We start from the raw sequence: 23559 nt of genomic DNA on the forward strand, positions 1-23559 counted from the left end.
AGCCTGTATCCCTGGGGGACAAGGTCAGAGGGCTGGACATGAGACCAGGAAGAAAAGGAGAGGAGGAAGAGAGGGAAAAGGACAGCTATGGACTGAATTGTGTCCCTCCTCAACTCACGTGGAAGCCTTTGTCCCCTAATGTGACTGCATTTGGAGATAGGGCCTTTAGGGATGTAATTAAAGATGAGTGATGTCATAAGGGTGAGGCCCTAATCCAATAGGATTGGTGGCCTTAAACCAAGAGGAGGCGAGTCCTCTCTTCCTCCCTGTCCTGTCTCTGTCCCCACAGGCGTTGAGGAGAGGCTATGTAAGGACACAGTGGGAAGGTGGCCATCTGCAAGCCAAGGAGAGAGCTCTTCCCAAAACCAAATTGCCTGAAGCCGTGTCCTGGACTTCAAGCCTCCAGAGCTGTGAGAAGTGAATGTCTGTTGTTTAAGCCCCTCAGTCTGTGGTATCTTTTATGGCTGCCCAAGCAGACTAAGACGAGCACAAACTCAAAGAAGGGGGAGAAAGAGCAACCTCGCTGTGGCCAGCCACCACCCAGGGTGCATCACGTCACACTCACCCCTCTGTTTCCATGCCTGACACCCTCCCCCAGACCCGAATCTCTTCCATCTCCAGGAGGCCTATTCCACAGAGACCTGGGCTGAGATCTACCCCAGTCAGCCCAGGTAACAATTTTTTCCTTAAAACTCCCCTTCACATGGACAGATTCTCTCACTGTTGATTCCGTTGTCCACCAGAGAATGACCCTCAAGGCTTCCTCTGACCTGGGTCATGTGCATTCCTCCTCAGCCTGTTCTATGCTCCAAGAAGGTTAAGCATGGGTCACCACCTCACCCAACGCTCATCCATCGGGGAGGGACTAACTGCTGGGCAGTTGTTGGAAGTATGCATATTGAGGAAAGTCTCCCAAGTCTAGAAACAGGCCAGCTCGGGTTTGGATCCCAGTCTCCCACGTGGCAGCTGTGGAACTGTAACTACACTGCCTCAACTCCCTGCACCTGTCTCGGGAGAGTGGTGCGGACATGAAAGGAGATACTAGGAAGACCCACCCCCGCTGAGTCCCCTTCTCGCCAGGGTCAGGCAGGGAACGGGTTTACTGCTCTGACCAGTCAGGACACCAGAAGGCCCTCGGATAAAATGGGAGCCCCCAGATCCACCAACCTGATTGTAAAATTATTTGAGAGGCCACCAAGTCTCAAAGATCCCACCCTCCTCCTCTGTAACAGGTTGAATAGTGCCCCTCCAAACCCCCAAATATGTCCATGTCCTAACCCCTGGAACCTGTGAATGCGAACTTTTTGGGAAACAAAGTCTTTGCAGATATCATTAAATTAAGACTTTCAAGATGTGATCAACCTGGATCGTGAAGGTGGTCCCTCGATCCAGTGACAAGTGTCCTTATCTGAGACGCACAAAGGAGTAGAGATCATAAGGAGAAGAGGAGAAGCCATGTGAAGACAGAGACTGAGATGGCAGTGATGGAGCCACAAGCCAAGGAATGCCTGGAGCTACCAGAAGCTGGAGGGAGCAAAGACGGATTCTGCCCTGGAGCCTTTAGAAGGAGCGCACCCCTGTTGATATCTTGATTTGGGTCTCGAATGGTGGCAGAATAAATTCTGCTTGTGTTAAGCCACCAAGTTTGTGGTAATTTCTTACAGCAGCAAGAGGGAACTATAGGACTATTCAACAATGAATAATGGCTAATACACCCTCCATCCCTGGTGCAGTGCTGGGCCCACAGCACATAGTTTGTGACTGGCTGGCTTGGTGGAGAGTGCTAGAATGAACATCTACATCGTCTCAGAAGTTGTCCCCTGACAAAGCAACTTCACGAATGTCCTTTGGGACAGTCTTAAAGGGCCATCTCTGCAGGTACCATCCCCCTTTCTCCTCACCCAATGTCAACTCTACCCAAATAGCCTTTCCTCCCCTGGAAACAGGGTGTGGCCACACATTTCTAGAATGCATCGTGACCCTTGGTTCTGCCTCATGGGAGCTAAGTGAAACACTCCACTGGAGCCTCCCTTTGCACAAACTCTGACAGCATTTCAGCTGTGCAGGACAGACACTGCCCCGCGTTCATCCCATGGAGCGGGGCCCCGCACCAGCTGGAGTCACGCACGACTTCTTAAGGGGCAAGAAAGGATGCTCTGTGTTCCTCGCTGCCTGCGAGGGCTGGGGAGCAGGGGTGGTCAGGAGTGGTTAGAAACTTGGTCTGGGGGACTTCTGGGGAGAAGGCCTGAGAAATGAAACTGCTCAGGCTAATTGGACCTTTCAGAAGAGGTGGGCAGTGGGGGGGAGGGGGTTTAGGGACCTTTCAATGCCCCCTGTCCAATCTCCAAGCCCTGAAATGCAGCAACATCAACAACCAAACCATTTGATTTACATAAAAGCAGAAGGCTTGCAATGCAAAAGCAGTTCCAGACCAACTCCCTAAATCCTCAAACCACCTTCCACACCAATTTCAGACCCTCCACCAATTCTGTGAAGAAATTCTGGAAACACCTATGCCCTCCCACCTCTTTCCTTCTTAATAGGCAGTGTGCTCCTCTGTAGATGTGGAACTGATCTGAACTCTCCTAAGGTGTGCTTGGGTCCCATGAGATCTTAAATAACCAGGACGCCCTATGTTGTGGGGTGACCAGAGGAATTCGGAATATTCTTATTTTTCTGAAAAGCTCTAAAAACCTCAATGGTGCGTGTGCACACACACAGGCAACCACAAATCCCCACCCGGCCGCTGCCCAGGGGCCCCTTCTCAGGTTCTCTTTGGGTCCACAGGTGCCATGTAAATCAGGTCAGGACAACAATGTGTACCTTTCAAGGGCTACCACCTACATCCTCACCTTCTCCCTCGCACCCGCCCCGGTCTAGGCTTTCACCCTGGGGAGCTGCCAAAGGCTCAGCTTCCCCAGAGCAGCTACACACGCCCCGGCTTCCTTTCCCAGGGGTCCCCTTCATGTCATGTCTCCTGCACTTGACTAAACTCACCTGCTTTCAGGTCAGAAGAATAAGGGCTTAGTGCTTGATGTGCTTTAAACCTCATTTAGAAGACAAGGGAAAAAGCTGAAACCAGATCCAAGCATTTTTATTGCCAGTCTCCTTTACCTGTATACATTTATTGCATATGTAGATTTGCTTTTTTTTTTTTCTGGATCTGTGTACGTGGGAGAGTTGCTTGTTGATTTATGGGATAAGGGGCTCTGTGATTTCAAGCCTTCAGCAATCTGACCTTTAGAGATAACTTTAACTCCAGCTTTAGGGAAGCAAACAGAAGTCACGCTCAGTGATGGGTCCAGGTGAACTCAGGCAGTGCCAACACGATCTGTCCTCTGATGGCCTTTGTGGTCAGGGAGAAGTTTGGACGAGAATGTGTGCCTACCATCTCATCCGTGAAAATCTTAATGCATGCGAGAACACCTGAGTGATGGAAAATAAGGTCCAGCCAACAAGACTGTAAAGAGGGCCACCCTGCCCCCTGACCACAGTGTTCCAGCCCTGCAGAGGAATACAGAGTGTGACGGTCCAAAGGTGCTCTTTCGCTGGGAGAGATCAGATTTACTTCCTGCCAAACAAGCATCATTCAAATCCGAATGTCAACCTCTCTCCTTCCCCGTTTCTGGAAGAACCACGTTATTTATTTAGGCTTTGGTTTGGGGCTCTCTGTGGCAACCTTGTTTGGAAGAGTACCGGGCATGCTGGTACACGATGCTCCAGGGGAGAAACGGCGCCAGGAAGGCTTGTCTCGACACATCACATTGGCCGCTAACTGTCTCCAAAGGATCTCAAAACATCCCGCTTGGCCAAAGGGTATTTTTCATGACTTTCATCCCCACCCGCCCAGGCCTTTCAAGTGGACCCTGATCCTGAAAGCATCCCCCAATTTCAGAACCTTGTTATTTGCTACTATCCTTGACCACAAGCCACTTGCATGGGCCTGGCATCCACCTGGTACATCATCATCTAAACCAGGGGTCCGTCAACTTTTTTGTAAAGGGTAACAGATAGTAAATATCCTAACTTGTGGGCCATTTGGTCTCTGTTGAAACTACTCAGCTCTCCGATATAATATGCACTGAAGTGGCCATATACAATAGATAAATGAATAAGCATGGCTGTGTGCCAATAAAACTTTATTTATAGGCACTGAAATTTGAGGGTTATGTAACTTTCACAAGTCACAAGATACACCTTTATTATTTTCTTTCAACCGCTTAAAAATGGTTAGCTTGCAAGCAGTACAAAATAGCAGGTGGGCTGCCAGGTTTGGCCTGTGGGCCATAGTTTGTCCACCCCTGTTCTGCACAAGAGCAAGACAAGCTCCCCCACTAGCCACACCCCTAGCCCCAGTAATTTCATTGCCAGTTTCTGATTTAACGTTTTGTCTTTGTCTTTTTCATTCCTGGCTCTGGTTACTACGGGGTGATGGCCAAAATGAACCAGGAACTTCTGTGTTTTGGTTAAATCTAAATCCACTTAGAAGCAACCAAAGGGCTAGTCTCATGGGGAATAAAGACCAGGCCAGGAAGGAGTCTAGGTTTCTGATTTCCTCTCCTGCTGTGTTAGTATATGCACAGATACACAGTTAGCCTTTTTCCAGAAGAGGCATCAAGTCAAGTCACAAAACAATGTAAAAAGGCAGCTCCTATTCTGAATAAAGGCTCTGGCCAGCTTCTCCCATTTAAACTTCTGCAGTAGAATTAGCAGCAATGAGAGATGCCTGTAGTCGGCCAGAACCCCTGATGAACTTCCCCACAGAACGGAGAGAGCTTATTTCAACATTTCCAACCCTGTGTGGGAACTTACGCTAACTTCACAACTGCCGAAGATTCACTGGGACCGCCCCTGAACAATTTACAATCATAATCCTTGGACAGCACTGCTTCAGGCCTCCTCTATTTTTTCCATGTGATATTTCCATTTGTCACGGTACCAGTTTTGATTTGCTTAAAACGACATCACATGCAGAGCCAGAGAGGAGCTTCCCTTGCAAAAAACCCTTCGAAACTTTTACATTTTTGGTCTGGTCTGCCTTTTTTTTTTTTTTTTTTTTTTTTAACTGTGGTAACTTAAACCCTTCACCAGCTTGGCTGGTACAGTTCTGAAAGCATTGAATCGTCCCTTAAAGCTCATCCAGGGCATTGCCTAGCAGTATTTATGAGCAAATGCTTGTTTTAATAGGGGAATATAATTAACATTGTAAATCATCTATACTTCAATAAAAAAATAAAAGGGGAACATAACAGGTTCACTGTTGTAAACATAATTTCATGATTTAAACAAATTTTGATCATTATTTTCACTGACTTAAAACTTATTTTTGTTTGTTTGTTTGTTTACAAAAGTGGGGGAGACATGGTCCTAGTGAAATTCACAATTAACTAGCAATTTCATGAATAAGTTTCTTTGGTAAAAATGACAATTATAAACACATACATGTACCTATATTTTTCTTTATATCTGTCTCTACATCTATGTCTGTCTACATCTAGATTGCCTGATCGATAGCTAAATAAAACAGCAGCTAATATTTGAGTGCTATGTAGCAGGCACTGTGTTTAGTGAAATCTCACTGAATTCAACTCTCACTTGAGGAAGGGATCATTTGTCACGCCATTTACAGACCAAGAAAACATTTCCTCCTTTATTCTTAATTTATAAATCCATCAATCTGTCCCTTTCCAAGAACATTATGCTGAGGATTTTGACTCGTAAGTGATGCAGGCAAGATTCAGTTAAGTGCCGTCAACTAAAGAATTAGAGGGAAAAAGAGACTCAAAAACACACAACCCAACAGAAGGCAGTGTTCTGAGTCACAGGAAGAGAGATAGATTACTTACCTACAAATGTATTTTAAGCCTAATTCCGTCACTGAACTACATACCCTAGAATTCAACTTTGCGAATAAAAGAAATCCACTGCCTTTTATTTCGAAGGTCCCGGGAGGATGGCAAGGGCTGCTGGAGTTTCCAGATGATTGGCACTGACTGTCCTCATATCCACTGTCTTCTGGAGCACCTCATGTGACCTCTGAGACAGGCCTTGGAGGCAATTTTGAAGCCCCTGGGACACTGACACAGCGGCCAAGTTTATTGATGCTGGGGCTGCCACAGTTGGAGTGGCTGCCTCAGTGGCCAGCATTGGAACAGTGTTTGGCATCCTCATCAAAACCCCCGGAAACCCTGAGGAAAAGAGGACACAGAGGGGCCCCATTCCAGAATGTCACTTAAGACGTGGAAGGGCTTCTGTAGTCCTGGCCCAGCCAAGTCATTTCAAGGCTTCCAAGGAATGAAATGTGAGAGAAGATAAACTTCGCTTTCATCTTCAAAAACATCAAAAAATAAATAACATCAAAATGCAGGCTGGATAAGGACGACTCCAATGTGCATACATAAGTAATAGTGCATTCATTGGTCCCAGGGGATTGCTCAAGCTCACTAGACTTTGTTTGCTATAAAACTGGGGACAGGGGGCAGAGAGGCACTCAAGGATTCCAGCCAGAAAGAATCTCTGTCCCTCTGCATCACGTGTTAGCGCTTCCTTCCTTTCTCAGTCAAGAGGAAAGACATGGAATTGATCAATTTCTCAGGCCCTCCACTCCGTGAAGCTCCACTGAGGCCTCTTAGCTATCTTGGCCAGTTTATAGGTGCAAAAGCCAGCCAATTCACTGAAATATCTTGTTTTAGAAAACCCAGTAGCTATTATGTATCTTGATCCATGATCTACGTCTTATTTCCCCGGCTATTGAAATCTTAGGAAGACCTTTTACACCCACTAGGATAGCGATAATAAAAAGTATGAACAATAACAAGTATTGGCAAGAATATAGAGAACATGGAACTCTCATACACTGCTAATGGGAATGCGAAACAGTGCAACCATTTTGGAAAACGGTCTGGCAGTTCCTCAAAGGTTAAACACAGAGTGACCCTATGACCCAGTAATTCCACTGCTAGGTATACAACCAAGAAAAACGAAAACATAACGACTACACAAAACTTGTACACAAATGTTAACAGCAGCACTGTTCCTAATAGCCAAAAAGTGGAAACAACCCAGATATCCATCAACTGATGAATGGATAAGCAAAGTGTGGACCTATCCACACAATGGAATATGATATGGCAATAAAAAAGGAGTGAAGCACTGACACATGCTACAACATGAACGAACCTTGAAAACATTATGGTAAGTGAAAGAAGCTAGACACAAAAGGCCATGGATGATTCCATTTATGTGAAATGGCTAGAATAGGCAAATAGCAGATGCCAGGGCTGGGAGAAGGGGGGAGTGGGGAGTGACTGCTAACTGGGACAGGTCTTCTTTTTGGACTGAGGAAAATGTTCTGGATGGTGGTAATGGTTGCACCATCTTGTGAATATATACTAAAAAATCACAAATATACAAAAACAGGTTCTCAGGAAGAGAAAACTGTTTATTAATAGAGTACCATCTGCCAGAGCTGAGCTAAGCTCCTACGGGCAGCCCTCATGGTAAGACCATGACACTGGTGATAACCAGTTTTACAGCTGAGGAAATGAAGGTCCAGATAGAATCCATGACTTGCCCGACATCACCCAGCTATAAGAAATAAACCAATCCAGTTCCCTCCCAATCCACCATCCATTGTCTTTCTCCTGGACTGCATAAGGCTGCAGCCTTGTTTACTTAGACCGTTTCCCAGCCATGTGACCCTTAGGAACCTCAAGCAGACCCTCAAATTCCTGATCTGTAATAGTGGTCTCTCTACCTAGCCCTCCTAGAGCCTCAATTATACAGTACAAGCTAGCAGACCAACATCTTGTTTCCAGAATGGGGCCTGGGTCCTCAATCCCTAGCTGTTCAAGTCTGTCAGATGGTTTACTGTAACTGCACATTTTAGTTTCCTATGCGTGGTATCAAGGAACTTCCCAAAACATCTGGTGGAGGGAAGCTCCCTGAGGTAACAAGGGATGGAGAAGCTGAGAGTAGAAAAGGGTACCCGGTTCTCAGGGAATCCACCCAACGCCCCTGAAGACCTGACTTCGCCGCCGTGCTTCTCCATCCACGCATCCTGCCCAAGGTCGCCACCAGCTGGACCTTGAGCAGCCTCTCGAATCACCCTGCTTCCGGGCTGGAGACAGCAGAGTCAGGTACCCCTCCTTCCTCACCAAGATGCCTGCGACTTTTGGTTCTTCATGTCTCGATGACAATCACACTGTGTTTCGACTCATTCCCATTGTTTCCTTAAGTCTCGGGGTGGGAGGTGGGCTAAGCTAAGCCGGGCAGGGGGAAGCCTTATGCTCCAGGATTCTTACCAAGCCTTGCCCGTGTCGGTTTATTTGGGGTAGGTATCAAAAAAGAAGTATCTCCCATCCTTTTCATGGACCACATTACCTTCCTTCCCTTGATGACAAATCTAATTCTAAAACTAAAATGGCCAACAGCTAGGAGTATAATCTACCTTGTCTATTTACAAGATAGCTTACATTGTAAAAAGCCGTAACCTGCTCCTTCGGTCTCAAAAGTATAGAAGATGTACCGTGGATTTACATGGATGTGGAGCACCAGCAAGTCCTTCCTGCAGCCTGGCCAAGGGGAGCCCATTGGTGTAGATGGCCAGAGGGCTGCAGAATAATCTTCCTGAACACATGTGACTAAAGGCTGCTTTCCCTTTTCTTTTTAATTTTAATTTTTTTTATTGAAGTATACTTGATTTACGATGTTATTTATTTATTTATTTATTTGGCCATGCCACGCAGCTTGTGGGTTAGCTCCCCGTCCAGGGATTGAACCCGGGTCAAGGCAGTGAAAGCGCCGAGTCCTAACCACTGGAGCACCAGGGAATTCCCGTGTTATCTTATTTTTTAAATCCCATTCTTTTGGGTGGGATTATAACCCTGTCCTGATAATAAATAGCACAGGAGATTGGCAAATGCAGAAAGAGGGCTGAGGCCACGCTTCAGTCGGCTGGTGAGACCCTCACTCTACCACTAATGGCCTCAAACAGAACAAAGATGCCAAGGATGGCACCTTCTTTTTTTCCCCCCCAGGAGAAATATTTTATTCTGAACTGAAAAGTTGCGTGCTGGCCAAGGACAGCACTTTTTAACCACCAACAGCCCCAGAAGGTTCTGAGAGCGTGGCTGAAGTTCAGAAGCCAGATTGTTTTTGTCTCCTTTTCCTGGTGTTGAGGCTGGAAAGCGAATATAATGAAGCTGTAAGAGTCACAGATTCACATTTGTTAAGAGGCCAAAAAAGCCCTTTCTCTCTTCAGATTCTGGGTGGCATGGAAATATGTAAAATTATTTTCAAAGTTTGTTCAAGTTGTCTTTTTGAGATTTTGAAGCAAATTCTACATCATGAGGAAGGCAGCCTAAGATTTCAAGGTGCCCAGTATCCAGACCTTCTGACTATCTCCCCTCTCAATACCTCCCAGCCTTAGAACAGCTGCCCGTTCGCAGAGCTCCCTCCGATGCCATTCATGTGCTCCTCTGGGAGCAGCTGGGGCCCAGAAAGGAACACGGACTCCCCTGGGGTCCCAGGGAGCAACGGAGCCAGGACTTGAACCAGCCTCTTCTGATTTTCCATTGGACCCACCTGTTGCAGGTACTGCTGGTCCCGGACAACCTCTCTGACAAGTCACCGCTTGTAGCAAAGAACAGACCTCCCCAGCTCTGCTTTCCTTCTGCACAATCACACCACACAGCACGAGTCGGCACCTCCGAACACGGGAAACCATTTGGTAAGACACGAGTATTAAAAAAATAAGCTGCGTGACATTTATTTTGTCTTGTTAACATTAATATCTGTAGAAACATTTTTATTGTCAGTATAAAAATTAACAGGCTTTATTAAATACTTTCTCCAATTTCATAGCATGTTAAAAATCAGTGTCATCTCCATTCATGCTGCATGGCTACAGCACAGTGAGTAGGTGTTTCGAAAGCAAAACACAGCACTTCCATACAGAACGGACAGTGTGGCAGTATTCTGACGCTGGCATGACGTGGGATTCTTTTGGTGAGGTCCTGCTAGGCGGAAGCAATCCCTTAAAAAGGTGGAAGGATCCCCAAACTATCAGCAGAACAACTCGGTGTTTCCATTTTCTTCGATGGGACATGAAGATTCTAAAAGGCTCCTCTGTCGCCAGTGAATCTGGAAGCCATTATGAAGAGTCGCCGAAGACTACAGGCTAATCTGATCAACGTGCAACTCAGAGGCAGAAGGCCAGCTGCCGGCGAGCAGAACCCTGCTAGCATCTCAGCGAAGGGCCCTCCTTGAGGAAGGGACTAAGGCATCTTTTTAAGAGAACGGTGGTACCAAGTGTCTTGGGGAGCCCAGTTCAACGTTGATGGGCCCAAAGACAGAGCTGCACCAAAACAGAACGCCTTCTTATTAACGAGTTCTTTTTAACATGGGCATTTAGGTGGTTTAAGAACAATCATCTGACAGCAGAGTTGAAACACAAGGAAGTCAGAACTTCATTTTCCCCAAATCAGTCATAGTTTGTAAATATTTCTCTTTTCAAAGGATCTGATAACTAGTTAAGTCCAAGCAAGAGGTTAACTAGTCTGATGCGCTGCCGGCATAGAAATGCCACTTAAATTACCAAAAAAAAGCCAAAAAAACAAAAAAAAACTATAAACAATTGTTTTGTATATTACCAATTCATTAATAAATTAATGTTACACCATTTTCCCTGAAAGCAAAAGTATTTTTCCACCTCTGCTCGGTGAAAATTAAGAAATTCTGTGTAAGAACAGCATTTAGCAAATAGCTATTTAAAAAAAAAAGAGAGAGAGAGAGACCAATTCTCTAGGTGCATTGGGACATCCATTTAAAATCAATACAAAAAATAATTCCTTGTAAATATATAATATATATTTATACATAATTTGAATATATTTACATACATCCAGCACCTATATACTGCAATTGTGCTCTATAAGTATGTGCTGACATATATTTTCTCCATTTATTACAAAATTCACAAGAAATGCAGAATTCACGTTTGCCTTGAGTCTGGCTGGTCCACAGCCAGTACCCACAGTGGGTCATCAGCACGTGATGGCCCATGGCGGTCCATCGCCCCAGAAACATTCTTCTTCTCCTGGTGAAGATTACAAATTCTTTACACGTGTGCTGATTACTTTTCCAATTATTTACTCCTCTGATGCATATACACACACAAGCCAAGACAACAGGCTCCCAGAGGCAGGGACTCCCTGCTCAGTACAGCTAGGTTCCTGGTGCCGCCCTGTTTGCGGACGGGGGACAAGCCCATTCATGTTTTAACACTGCCGTTTCTATGTGGATACTGAGGAAGGCAGGGTTCGTAAGGCATGGGGTCCGGAGAGAAAACAGAATCATCTCCCGAAGAGCAAGAACTCCTTGTGTCAGGGTAACTAGGTGAATACTGTTCAAGAGGCTGACTGAGGTCCAAGTATTCCTGAAAGAAGGGAAGAGAGACGTTTTATTTCATCTCGGGTCAGGATAACAAGGTGAATACGGTTCGAGAGGCTGACTGAGGTCCAAGTATTCCTGAAAGAAGCGAAGAGAAGACTTTTATTTCAAACGCAGGCTCTTGAGACGTTGATATGAGAGTTAGGACAACATGGGGCACCCCCAGCAGGTTGAGACCTGCCCTCCCCGGCTTCCACAAAGACCACCCTGAGACCCCAACTTTATCTCCTCTAGGGTGCCCTTCACTTTTCTTCTCAACCCATCTCAAATGAACTATTGGCAAGTCGGGAATGTTAACACCCAGCTGAGCAGTCACCTCGACGGGCACAGACCCAAGGACCTGCTTGTTAGACCACACGGTTCAAATGCGCACCCAGCAAAATGGAAAAAACGCAAGATGTTGTGGATGCCCGGGACCCCTTTCCATAGCTGAGACCATGAATATTTATCTCATGAATTACATTCTACTATTGTAGCTTCCAGGATAATTTAAGGGGCATATGCCTTCATTCCGCGGGTAATTTCACAGATGCAATTCATTACTCTCAGAAGCTCTCTGAGCTGAAAATGTAAACAGGTTCAGGAAAGGCTTGGATATACTCGTGTTCGTTACACCCACAGTGGACTGTTGAAGAACAGTTTAGGAAAACGCAGGTTGCGTTTTAAAGCTCTGAAGGTTGGAAGTTCAAAAAGGGCTCTTCGGCTCCCTGAAGCATCCATCGGTGTTGCTGTCAGAAAGCCCACCCGACGGCCCCCAGATAACATTGCTTCCGACTTAAGACAGGGTGAGAGCTTACTGCCTGCTCTTGTGTGGCCCGTGAGCTAAGAACGGTTTTTAACATTTTGAAAGGGTTGGGGAAAAGATCAAAAGAAGAATAACATCTCATGGTATTAAAACTACGTAAAATAACAAAATTCACATTAAATTTAAATTTTAGGGTCCATCCAGTTTTATGTGAACACAGACATATTCATTTACACATCGTCCATGGCTGCCTTCCTGCTACAACGGCAGAGTTGAGTTGTTGCTTACAGAAACCCACAAAGAGGCCCATCAAGCTGAAAGTTGACTGTCTGGCCCTTGACAGAAAAGGTCTGCAAACTATGAAAAGATTTCTAAACTGGGGAACTTCTGGGTATCACTGCCTCAACTGGGCTAGCATGTTGGGGTGCTTCTGCTCACACCCCCAAAAGCCAAGGAGAATACTATGACACATGGTTTTGCTGAAGGGGGGCAAAAAGTGCAGACCACAGCACAACCAGCCTCAGTGTTATCAGAAAAGCGCCCACAGAATGTTGGCGACTATACATTTTAAAAGACAAAAAAAAAAAAAACCCACAAAACCCAAACCACCCCTGTAATTCATCGCCAGGTTTGGCAAGGAAAAGAGTCCCCATCCAAGAATGGGGGATGTGTCAGTTCCAACAACATCAGCAGGAACTGCACAACTGGAAACAAACACGCCCACCACATCAAAAGAGAACTTTTTTGCTTACAATGATAAAAATGAAATTTTGTCCTAAATGGAACCAATTTTCTCCAGCATATGGTAATGATTTTCAGAAGGAAAGAAACTTCGATTTTTATATCCGTTAGACAATATGGCATTCTGCTTTTTAATTTTAGGATGCTAGATGTAAATTTCAGGGTGAAAATGGGCCCACTTTAAATGTAAATATGTAAATAAACAGCATAGAGCATGGACACAGGATCATTAAGATGGAACTTTAGTGCTTTCCCAGTTTCTAACTGAAGCCATAAATGTTCAGATCTGATAGGGAAAAAAGAAAAAAAAAAACTAGGGATATCAGTGGATTCCAAGTCTAGGGTTAAAGGAACTTATACTAGAAACAACAATTTTGGCAGGAGAAGAAAGTTGGTGTTTTTTTTTTTTTCCCCTTGAACTGTTCCTTTCAACTTCTGAAGGTCAGCTGTATTCATTTAAATGCAATCTCTCCCTTTATCAGCTACAGTCAGACGCACAGAGAATATTGCTGGCTTAAGGCTTCAAATCACAACATTTGATTATTCTTTTAAAAAATCAGCCTGACACTATTAAATGCATTATTTTAAAATAAAGGTATTCTTTTCCTTCTAAAATATTTAGGCAATTTTAACCTTTTTTTGCTGTTATTGAGACAATTGTAGGGTCCCCCCCCCCCGCCACTGTTTGGAGAAACACTATTCTACATCCTCATTAAATATCTCTAATTCATCCGCTAACAAGTTCTCCCTATTGTGGGGTTTTTCTGGCCTTGATGGGTTTATCATCTTTCCTGCTCAGACCACTTTGTTTCCACAACCAGAGATGACTCTGCATGGCGAAGGAGCCACTGACATGGCCGAGTGTGGACAATGAGTGACAAAAGAGAGTTTCTTTTGTTGATATAGATTATATTTTCTAGAAAATAAATATTTTAACAAAAGGTATGAATTTTCACTTAAAGATCCTGTAAGTCACTCATTAAAGGAAACTCTGTGTACATTTACGCTGTGACCAGGCAGGGTCGCATCATTATATAGAAGCTGGAATGTGTTATATAGAAGCTGTGTCATGTGTTATATAGAAGCTGGAATGGCACAACTTCAATGCATCCCATCAAGCTCATCAGTAACGGACCATCAGCAGCCCTCACCCTAATGACCAGGGCAAGGGATCCAACCAGCACAGAAACCCCAGCTCCTTCCCGTGCAAACCCAAACACTGCAGTCGGACACTTCTTTCCTCTCCCCATCCTCCTACATATACGCACCCTGGACCCACCGCCCACGTGCCACAGCGAGGGGCAGCCTCAGGTGGGGTCCTCTGTCTCTGGTTTTGTGAGACAGAACTCTCAAGACGTAGTTCTGAGAAAAGTCAGGATTTGGGAGGAACACATAGGTTCACTCTGTCTGACCCCTGTGGAACAAGGATAAACTGTACCCCAGAGTCCAACAGGGGAGGCTACATTTCAAAAACTGTGCTGGTCTCCCAAGCGAGGACCCTGGGCTTCTGGAAGGAGGTTCTTACCTCATTGGTTGTGAGTGTGAGAATTCGATCCAAGTCTTCTACCAACTGCTTGAAGGTGGGTCTCTGTGAGGGCACCGCATGCCAGCAGTCTCTCATCATCATATACCTGGAAGAGATGGGTTTCCTTGGTGAATTAATTCCCTAAGTATTAGGGGGCATGGCTATAAGCCAGTCTTAATAGTCAATATGGAGAGATGTCCTCAATTATGAAAATGTATCAGAACTTCCCTAGCAACTAAATTAGGGGGTGGTGATCCACTTTGCCAAAAGAGGCACTGCTTAATTCCTCTGAAAAGCACTTTGATTTACAAAAACATCACGTTAACCAAAATGTTTTAGGAAGGTATATATGCCATCAAAAAAAGACACTTCCATGTGTTTTCACGGCTGACTTCTGGTATCCCTGTGGCAGTGACTTATAATAGGGTATCACATTTCCACGGCACTTTTGGACACTGTGGGAAGAGCCCTATAGGAGCAGGCAGGAATCCGGTCTTCCCTCCCCACAGGCCCCTGCCTGGACCAAAGCTGCTCTACTGTTATCTGCCTGACACTCTGAACAAAGGTTCCTCAGTTTTAAAAAACTGAAGTTTGAAAACTACAACTTTAAGGCAAGGTTCTTATGAAATAATCTGCTATCACTGGATTGTACCTTCACTTCCTGATTAACTCTTGGATAGGCCTAGGTTCCCAGGCCTTATCTTGATGATGGGTTCCGACAGACCCTCTAAGGCAGCAAAAGCACCAGGAATGACAGGGAACACAATAAAATGCAAGAGGGAAGAGATATGGGGACATATGTACATGTATAGCTGATTCACTTTGTTATAAAGCAGAAACTAACGCACCATTGTAAAGCAATTATACTCCAATAAAGATGTTAAAATAAATAAATAAATAAATAAATGCCTTTATATAACATACTATAAAATGTGGCCATTCATCAGATGCCCACTGTACACCAAAAAGCACTCATGGGATTACTGATGTAAAATCCCGTGAAACGATACCCAAGAGACCGCGGTCTCTGGGACAATCCCTCTTCTTAGTCAATTCTGGGGGTTGGGAGGAGAGACTCCTTTCCAAAGCACTGACTTTACTGCACAAGACCCATGTCACCAACACAATGTAATTCCACTTAAAGTGCGGGGTAGGTTTTGCTAGAAACCAGCTCGTGGTTTTAGAGTCAGATCGGGTACTCTAAGGATGGCAACTGGACAAGTTTTTAATTCTCTGCACTAAAATATGGGTAAAATATAGGTAACCAGACGCTAGTTCATTCGCCCCGAGGAATGTGGTTGAGGTCCATCTATAATAGCAATTTTCAATGGTCACAGAGAGGCTGCAGAAGCACCCATTCTCCACTCGCTGTGCAGGGGCCAGGCACAACCCATGAGGAAAGGGGGCAGCCCCACGGCTTTTGAGCTTGTGTATGTGGGAAGCCTGATGTACCTTCCTGTCACTTTGACAACAGCAAGGCACAGTACAGTGGCCCAGGAAGATCACCGGGCTCGCTGTGTGAAGTCAGGAGCCCTCGGCCGGGCAGCCCGACACCCTCTGTGGTTTAAAGCTCGCTCCATACACCTCAGAAGGATGCTCTTTCTTTTGGACAGTCAGGGCTGTCCATGGAGCTTTCTATCTCAGTTCCAGGATTGGGCCCGGAAAGTTTCAGCAATTCTTCTTCTTAGGACATGTTTAAAAAACCAGGGGCCTTAGAAAACCAAAGTATCCGGGAGAAGCGTCACTGGCGGGCAGGGGCTCCTGGGGCATCAGGAGAGACAACGGCCCTTACAGTTCATTGGTGCAGTTTGCCGGCTTATCCATCCTGTGCCCTTCCTTAAGCAGCTTAAAAAGTTCCTCCACGGGAATCCCTGGGTAGGGCGAGCCCCCTAAAGTGAAGATCTCCCACATTAACACCCCGAAGGACCAGCTGCAAAGAAGGGAGAAAACAGCATTAGTAATCCATCTGAATCACAGAGACCTAAACACGCCCAGTTAAGAAAATGAACGCCCACTTACTCCTTACATTCAAAGACAATTGACCGGGGCCCTCCTACAGTTCATCCAACTTGCCCCTTCCTGCCCCCAAAGAGCATCCCCAGAGGCTATTCGGATGGAATTTTCCATCCACAGACAAGTGATAGTAAACCCTCACTCTTTTGGGGGGCAGAGGGGAGGGTGGAGATTTGGGGGTTTTTTCCTCCTTCCATCACTCTCAAATAAAACTCTTTGTCTTCATGCAGTGTTATAAACATGAACTTCTAAACTGCAAAGCTCTTTATGCTCCTGTCCAGCTCTTCCACCGGCCTACGTGCCTGAGCCCAGGGCTGTGACCTACAGTATGAGCAGTTGACAGACTAAGGCCAGCATGCTGATTCTGAGAGGTAACAGCTGCCCAAGGTGGCCAGTGGACCATCTGAGCACACAAAAGTTTCCCGACTTACTAAGGTCATGAAGGGAGTTAGTGCCGGGCTGGGATTAGGATGGAGGAGCCCTGTGCCCCAGACAAACTTCATACGACAGAAAGTGAAAACATCTCACAGGGCACAATTTATTCCTGACCGTGCGGAGACCCACAGTTGGATCCGGAGCCTTGTTCAAGAGACTCACAATTCCTGAGCTAATCAGGCCGAGAATCCTGCATTTACCTAGGTCACTGGAAATACACCCTCACTGATTCTGTTGAGTTTCAGAAATGAAACTGCCTTTGGTTTTGTGCAGAGCGAGAAGAGCAGCACAATCCAGGCAGTGTGCTCACTGCAGAACTGGGAATCGTAACACTTTCCTTCTGCAACTGCTGAACACGACCAGTGGCTATAGCATGGGATCCATGCCTGCCCCAGAAATCTTCCCACCCACACAAACAAGAGTAGCTCAACTGATTTTTTAATTCATAGGAACTTGCAAAAAATAGAACAGAGAGAGACCCTCTGTACCTTTCACCCAGTTTCTCACAATGGTAACATCTTTCGACCACATTTCCAAAGCTGGAATTCTAAAATACCAGTTGCAGCCTGGCCCTAATAATATTTTTAAGTGTATCACAATAGAAATATTGTATAGTTTGCACTCTATTTCTGTAACATTATCAAGGATGCTAAGACAAGATCAGAATTTTTTCAACGGATAAATGGGGAGCAGGCCCTGTCGAGATCATCCCAGTGGACCGTGTCCCAACCAGCTTTCCCCTATGAGGACAAACCTAGGACGGGGAAAACAGGACAAACTACTCTCAAGTAGGAAAAGTTTAAGGGCGCGAAGAACATGCCAACAGCTTGGCAAATTAGATAGCAGCTTTGTACTCGCACATCCGTGAATTAGTTCAAGGGGGAGAACTTCCGCTCTGGCAGGAGCAGGTTAGTGGTTCCACCTCCTGTGCGCTTTGAAGCCGGGCAGATTAGTAACAGAGCATTGGTTACCAGCCTACCATAAAATCCATCCTTTCTAAGGCCAGCTCCTGCACCTTCTCTGCATGTGTGAAATGCAGCAGGGACCAAAGAATGAAGGAAGGCAAAGAATGTACGAGATTTTTACAACTCAGCCCGAGGGAAAAGGCAGAGACAAGGGAATTACTTACACATCACTCTGATGGGTGTACACTCTATCGAAAAGGGCTTCGGGAGCCATCCACTTGACTGGAAGTCGACCCTGCAAGTGTAGAAGAAATGTACAAACCAATATATTAAAACCGATTTATTTTAGCAGGTTCAACCCGGCTGTGCCCTGTTTATTTCAAGAGCTGACACTCTAATGGTTTTTGCTGGACAGTCATTAGCACAGAAATAAGCTCCAGCTGGGACTACACAGAGCGTGGGAGATGCACAGATTTGGACACGTTAATAAAATGTCGTTTCCTTGGATTCTCATGATCATCTATCTCCCTAGCAGGCAGACACACCCTGACCAACTCCTAGGTGAAAATTAACCCAGAAACTCCCAGGCTCTAACCTTTGCTAGGAAAGTTCTTGACAAGGAGCCTTACGAAGATTCTTGCTGCTGATTATTCTGTATATAAGACTGGTTCACGTTTACCAAGAGTATCTTAACTGTAGTCTAAATGTGCTTATTGAGGAGTTTGTAAAGAGTAAGGCAAAAGAACAGGAATAAAAAGGCATTGGTCCTTCTAGCTCTGAGCAACATCTTTCACCTGGAACATTCCGTGCCACCTCTCCACCCCTTCCCACTGCATCACTGCCGCAACTTACATTTGTGGTCTTTTTGTAGTAGTCTATATTGTTGATATCTCTGGCCAGTCCAAAGTCAGCTATTTTCATCACATTGTTTTCTGTTACCAAAACATTTCTGGCAGCTAAATCTCGATGAATGCACTGAAATCGAGAAAGAACTCATTTCAGAATGCTACAAGAATAAAAAGGTAACATACGCACTTCTTATAACGCAGAGAGAAAATACATCTTACGTCAAAACATTGGTATTTCTTTTCTAATTAAAATAAAAGACCAAGGCCCCAACTATTTCAAAGAGCAAAGGTAGATAAGAAAACACATGCCCTTTTATCTGCAGTTGACTGGCATCCTTCGTATTATGAACACCTAAATGACCTCTTTTAATACCACAATTATTTCCCCCTCTGCAGTTCCGGACATTGTTCCTTTCTTGCTCATTTTTTTTTTTCTTTTTCGGTACGTGGGCCTCTCACTGCTGCAGCCTCTCCCGTTGCGGAACACAGGCTCCAGACGTGCAGGCTCAGCGGCCCTGGCTCACGGGCCCAGCCGCTCCGCGGCATGTGGGATCCTCCCAGACCAGGGCATGAACCCATGTCCCCTGCATCGGCAGGCAGACTCTCAACCACTGCGCCACCAGGGAAGCCCTCTTGCTCATTTTTTTTTTTTTTTTTTTTTTTTTTTGCGGTACAACGGGCCTCTCACTGTTGTGGCCTCTCCCGTTGCGGAGCACAGGCTCCGGACGCGCAGGCTCAGCGGCCATGGCTCACGGCCCCAGCCGCTCCGCGGCGTGTGGGATCTTCCTGGACCGGGGCACGAACCCGTGTCCCCTGCATCGGCAGGTGGACTCTCAACCACTACGCCACCAGGGAAGCCCCCTCTTGCTCATTTTTGAAACCGTCCCCCCACTGAGTTCTAAACCCACCCCTTCTCTTGGTCCACTCTCTTTCTCTCTCCCCGATCCCTCAGATTCCTTGGCTTTAGCTTCTCTCTCCCTCAAAATGGAGGACCTGTCCCATTACTTTTGTATATTTCTACATAGCCACATGGCTTCCATTCTTGGATACCTACAGAAGATATGCAAATTCCTATCTCTAACCTGACCTCTCTCCTGGGATCCAGATTCTCATTTTCAATAGGACATTTCCACACTGACATCCCTTTGGCACTTTTAAATTCAAGGTCTCTACTCTATTCTTATTTTCTTGGTCTTTTTCGTATACACCTGAGATATATACACCAGAATTCTTTACACACTCCTCCCAAGTTCTTTTGATTTCAAACCCCAAATGCCTCTCCAATTTGTCCACCCGGCTCCGTTCCCACTGCTAAGCCCTTAGTCCGGGGTCTCATCACCCTTCCAACAGGTCTCCGTGCTTCAAACTCAGCACTATTGCATCTTCTCTGCTTCCCTCATATTATGTTTCTGAAGGAGCTGATCACATCTGTTCTAGGCTTATATGAAGGCCAATGCCTGTCTATTCATATTCTCTGTCCAGTTCTCACCCAACACCTGGTCCCCACACGGGGCCCAACCTATGTCTGCCACATACACGGGGGCCAGATGCTGAGATGCTCACTACAGGGCAGCCGATTTATGGTTCCAATACTAACTCTTTGGTCTCAGAAAGCTCTGGTCGTTATAACTTCTATGTTTCCTTTCTACAAATGATGTTTTTGTAAGCTGTTAAAAGTGTTTTAGCTGTACTTTAATACACCAAGATTTTACCAGGATACATGGTAATTAGGGTCCCAAATCATCACCTCTTAGTTTTCGAAATGGTAAGGTATAAAGAAGTGGACAGGGCTTCCCTGGTGGCGCAGTGGTTGGGGGTTCGCCTGCCGATGCAGGGGACACGGGTTCGTGCCCCGGTCTGGGAAGATCCCACATGCCGCGGAGCGGCTGGGCCCGTGAGCCATGGCCACTGAGCCTGCGCATCCAGAGCCTGTGCTCCGCAACGGGAGAGGCCACAGCAGTGAGAGGCCTGCACACCGCCAAAAAAAAAAAAAAAGAAGAAGAAGTGAACAAACATCCCTAACAAACACTTTTACACAGGTTCTAGGCAAAGGCTAACTATTATATGAAGGAGAGAGTCTTATCAACCCATCTGACATGGGTGAAATGGGGCTGATTTGAGATTGATACTCCACAACATGGCCCATTGAAAAAGGAGCAGACCAAACTCTCTCTGAAGAATAAATGAGGGATAATTTTTTTCTGCCCACCCTTCAACTATTCCTTGTTTTTAATCTGCTTCTGTGGCCCCCTGGATGGGCTAAGATCATTGAAGGGAAGGCAGGAGAGCACCACAGGCATGCCTGTGCCCGGCCAGAATGGAAGCAGGAAATGTGAGAGCTCCCAGAAGCTTCCCGGGGATCCAGCTGGGGCGGGAGCTGTGTTCCTGGTTTTGGAGGCCTCTTCAAATTGAACTTCCAAGCCCTGGGCCAAACTCTCCCAGTGGTGTGCTCCCTGCCGACACAACTCTGAGTTTGGCAAGCTGTGTGGTCAGAAGAATCTGACTCCCTGTGCGTGGGGCTCTGACCACACATAAGGGCTCAACTCAGAGTCACTACGACGGCGACCCCCATTTTCTCCAAGAGAGCCAGAACTCAGCACCAACCTCCCGCATCCCAGGGTGCTAGGAAACACCAAAGCTCACCCTCTGGGCTGAACAAGAAGAGACTTGGAACCAATACCAAGAAAAAGAAAATAATCAAAGTCAAGCCAAATTCCCATCATCTGCAGAAATCTGAGTTATTCTCCAGTGCAAAGAGCTGACCATTTTACATAACTAGGGCTCTCGGACTGTTTGGTGTTCCATTTCTTCAATAAGCAAAGGTCAACAGGTCACTAAGGGAAGGAAAACTAACACCTCTATGACCCTGACAGTGTGCTGGGTGCCTCTGCACAGCTGATCACATTAAATTCCCACAGCAGCCTATGAGATGGGTATTATTATAGCCATTTTACAGATGGGGAAGTTAGAGTTTGCTAAAAAAAAGAAAAGACAAACAAACAAAAACAAAAACAGCCGCTCAAGTTTAACACCTTGGAGGTTTAACTGGCCTTAGGATTTTGTAAAAAAGAAAAATTAGTGTACTTTGCACTGAAAATAGAAAGGCTTCCATAACTGGTAGAAGGCTCAAATCCCACATCACCTAATTGTATTACTGTATACATCATGGAGTTTCTTAACTTGTCCACCCCCAGCGTCCCCAGGTCAAGGGCAGGACTCCAGGTTCACCTCTACATTCCCAGCACAGAACCTGACCCAGTAAACGGCCATTGAGCTGAATTCCTAATTACACTCCATCAGCAATGAACCAGACGTCTCACCCAACAGTTCCTCAGGCAGGTCTCTAACAAACTTATCGCCATCCACCGGGAGGGAATGGGTGTGACGGGGCTGACCTGTCCCCTGCTTCTTCATTTTCCACTGTCAGGAATAAGCCCTCCATTTTTGGAAGCAGGTTCCACTCGGGGGACCGTTCTTAAGATCTGGGTCTAGAACCTGCTTCAAACCTGTTCTAGGTCCTTAATTGCCGGTGGCCTTCAGCAAAGAGCTTTGGAAACACAACTACAAAGCCTCAGGAAACAGGACTCCGTCCCCTCTACCCCACCCTGGGTTAGCAAACAAAACCCCAACACAGGGCATCTCAATGGTCCTCTTCTCGGTCCAGGGAGGCAGGGAATACCTGAGAGCAGGATAGGTGGGTAGAGAACAAAAAGGCCAGGTCTGGGACCAGCCACTTTCCTCTCCAGGCTGATGAGTCCCCAGCTCAGAAAGGAGGACAGTGACTCCCTCATACCTGGGCTCAAAGCTTTCCTGGCACTTCCAAACACTCCCCTGCATCCTTATCCATAAGATGGGGATTTAAACACACCTGTTTCTGTGTTGTTCTGGGGTTATGCACGATACTGTATGTAAAATGCTTGCTCCATGCCTGGCAGACATTAAGCTCTCACAAAGTGGTAGTGATTAGTAATAATGATCATTATTATTATTACAATACTATTAAGAAGGGCATTTTCAGTTTGTCATTCTAAAATGTATCCTTTTCCCCATTTTGCCAAGTTCACCTGATTCTTAGTTCTCTCTCCACCACACCAAGCAGCTCCAAAGCAGGAAGGATCTCGTCCTCGGCTGTAGGGGGTGGTGGGGACCCACCACTGCTCCACAAGCCAGACTCCACCAGCTCCTTTCTCCTATTCCACCTTCCTGAGACTCCTCCCAGAGCCTCTGTGAACCGCATTCTGGGTTCCCTCCTCCCTCTCTGACCCTCTCTGACCATGTCTCCTCCATCTTTTCCTGTGCTTTCAGCCCGTCTCTAGATTTGAGAGTTTTCTCAGGGTTTGACTCCAGGCTTCTGTTCCCCCTCTTCTCTGTCTCTCCCCAATCTCCCCACCCAAGGAGAACCCATCCATTCCCATGGCTTGAAACTACACTTCCTTCACTGGCTCCGGTGTCTAGCCCAGCCTTCAGAGCTGAGCTTCAGCCCGCAGCTTCCTGGTTGACATCTGCCCTTGAATGACCCTCAGACATGTTCAAAACGTACCTTGGATTTCCCACCAGAATCTATCCCTGCCACCGCCCCATGCCCCCATCTTCCTCATCCTGATTAAGCTGCACCACCATCCAGTTTCTCAAGCTGGAAATCCAGGAGTCAGTCTTGATTCCTCTTTTTCTCCCTCCTATAGCTACTCAATCCACTAACTGTCCTGATAGCAAAATATATCCCAAAGCAACCTACTTCCCTCGTGTCTATCGGGGCCAATAAACCTCAGCCCAAACCATGGTCACAGGAGCCAGCTTTACAGCACAAACCTGATCAAAACCACTCCCCCTTGGTGGCTTCCCCAGAGCCCAGAACACAGGGCAGAGTCCTTGCCTGAGGCTGTCAGGCCCTGACGC

General features: G+C 46.1%; 1 protein-coding gene and 1 long non-coding RNA gene across 10 annotated transcripts in view; one reads left to right on the forward strand and one right to left on the reverse strand.

Annotated features, from left to right (window-relative positions):
* The window catches only part of LOC309795153, a 399522-nt gene that overhangs the window by 121602 nt on the left and 254361 nt on the right, over nucleotides 1–23559 (forward strand). The window lies entirely within an intron of this gene.
* FGFR2 (fibroblast growth factor receptor 2) overlaps nucleotides 9745–23559 on the reverse strand; it is a 105230-nt gene continuing 91415 nt past the window's right edge. For 8 of the 9 annotated variants that reach the window (XM_082611596.1, XM_082611595.1, XM_082611593.1 and 5 more), the window contains 5 exons: nucleotides 18668–18790; nucleotides 18040–18110; nucleotides 16255–16392; nucleotides 14463–14568; nucleotides 9745–11437 (listed from right to left, as the gene is read on the reverse strand). In XM_082611596.1, coding sequence (XP_082467722.1) covers nucleotides 11273–11437; nucleotides 14463–14568; nucleotides 16255–16392; nucleotides 18040–18110; nucleotides 18668–18790 — 603 coding nt within the window. In that variant the 3' untranslated portion in view covers nucleotides 9745–11272. Of the gene's footprint in view, nucleotides 11530–14462; nucleotides 14569–16254; nucleotides 16393–18039; nucleotides 18111–18667; nucleotides 18791–23559 lie in introns of all 9 variants that reach the window. The other variant, XM_082611590.1, reaches the window with a different exon arrangement.

This window comes from Mesoplodon mirus (genome assembly GCF_964341445.2).
Source record: "Mesoplodon mirus genome assembly, chromosome: 2".
NCBI lineage: Eukaryota > Metazoa > Chordata > Mammalia > Artiodactyla > Ziphiidae > Mesoplodon > Mesoplodon mirus.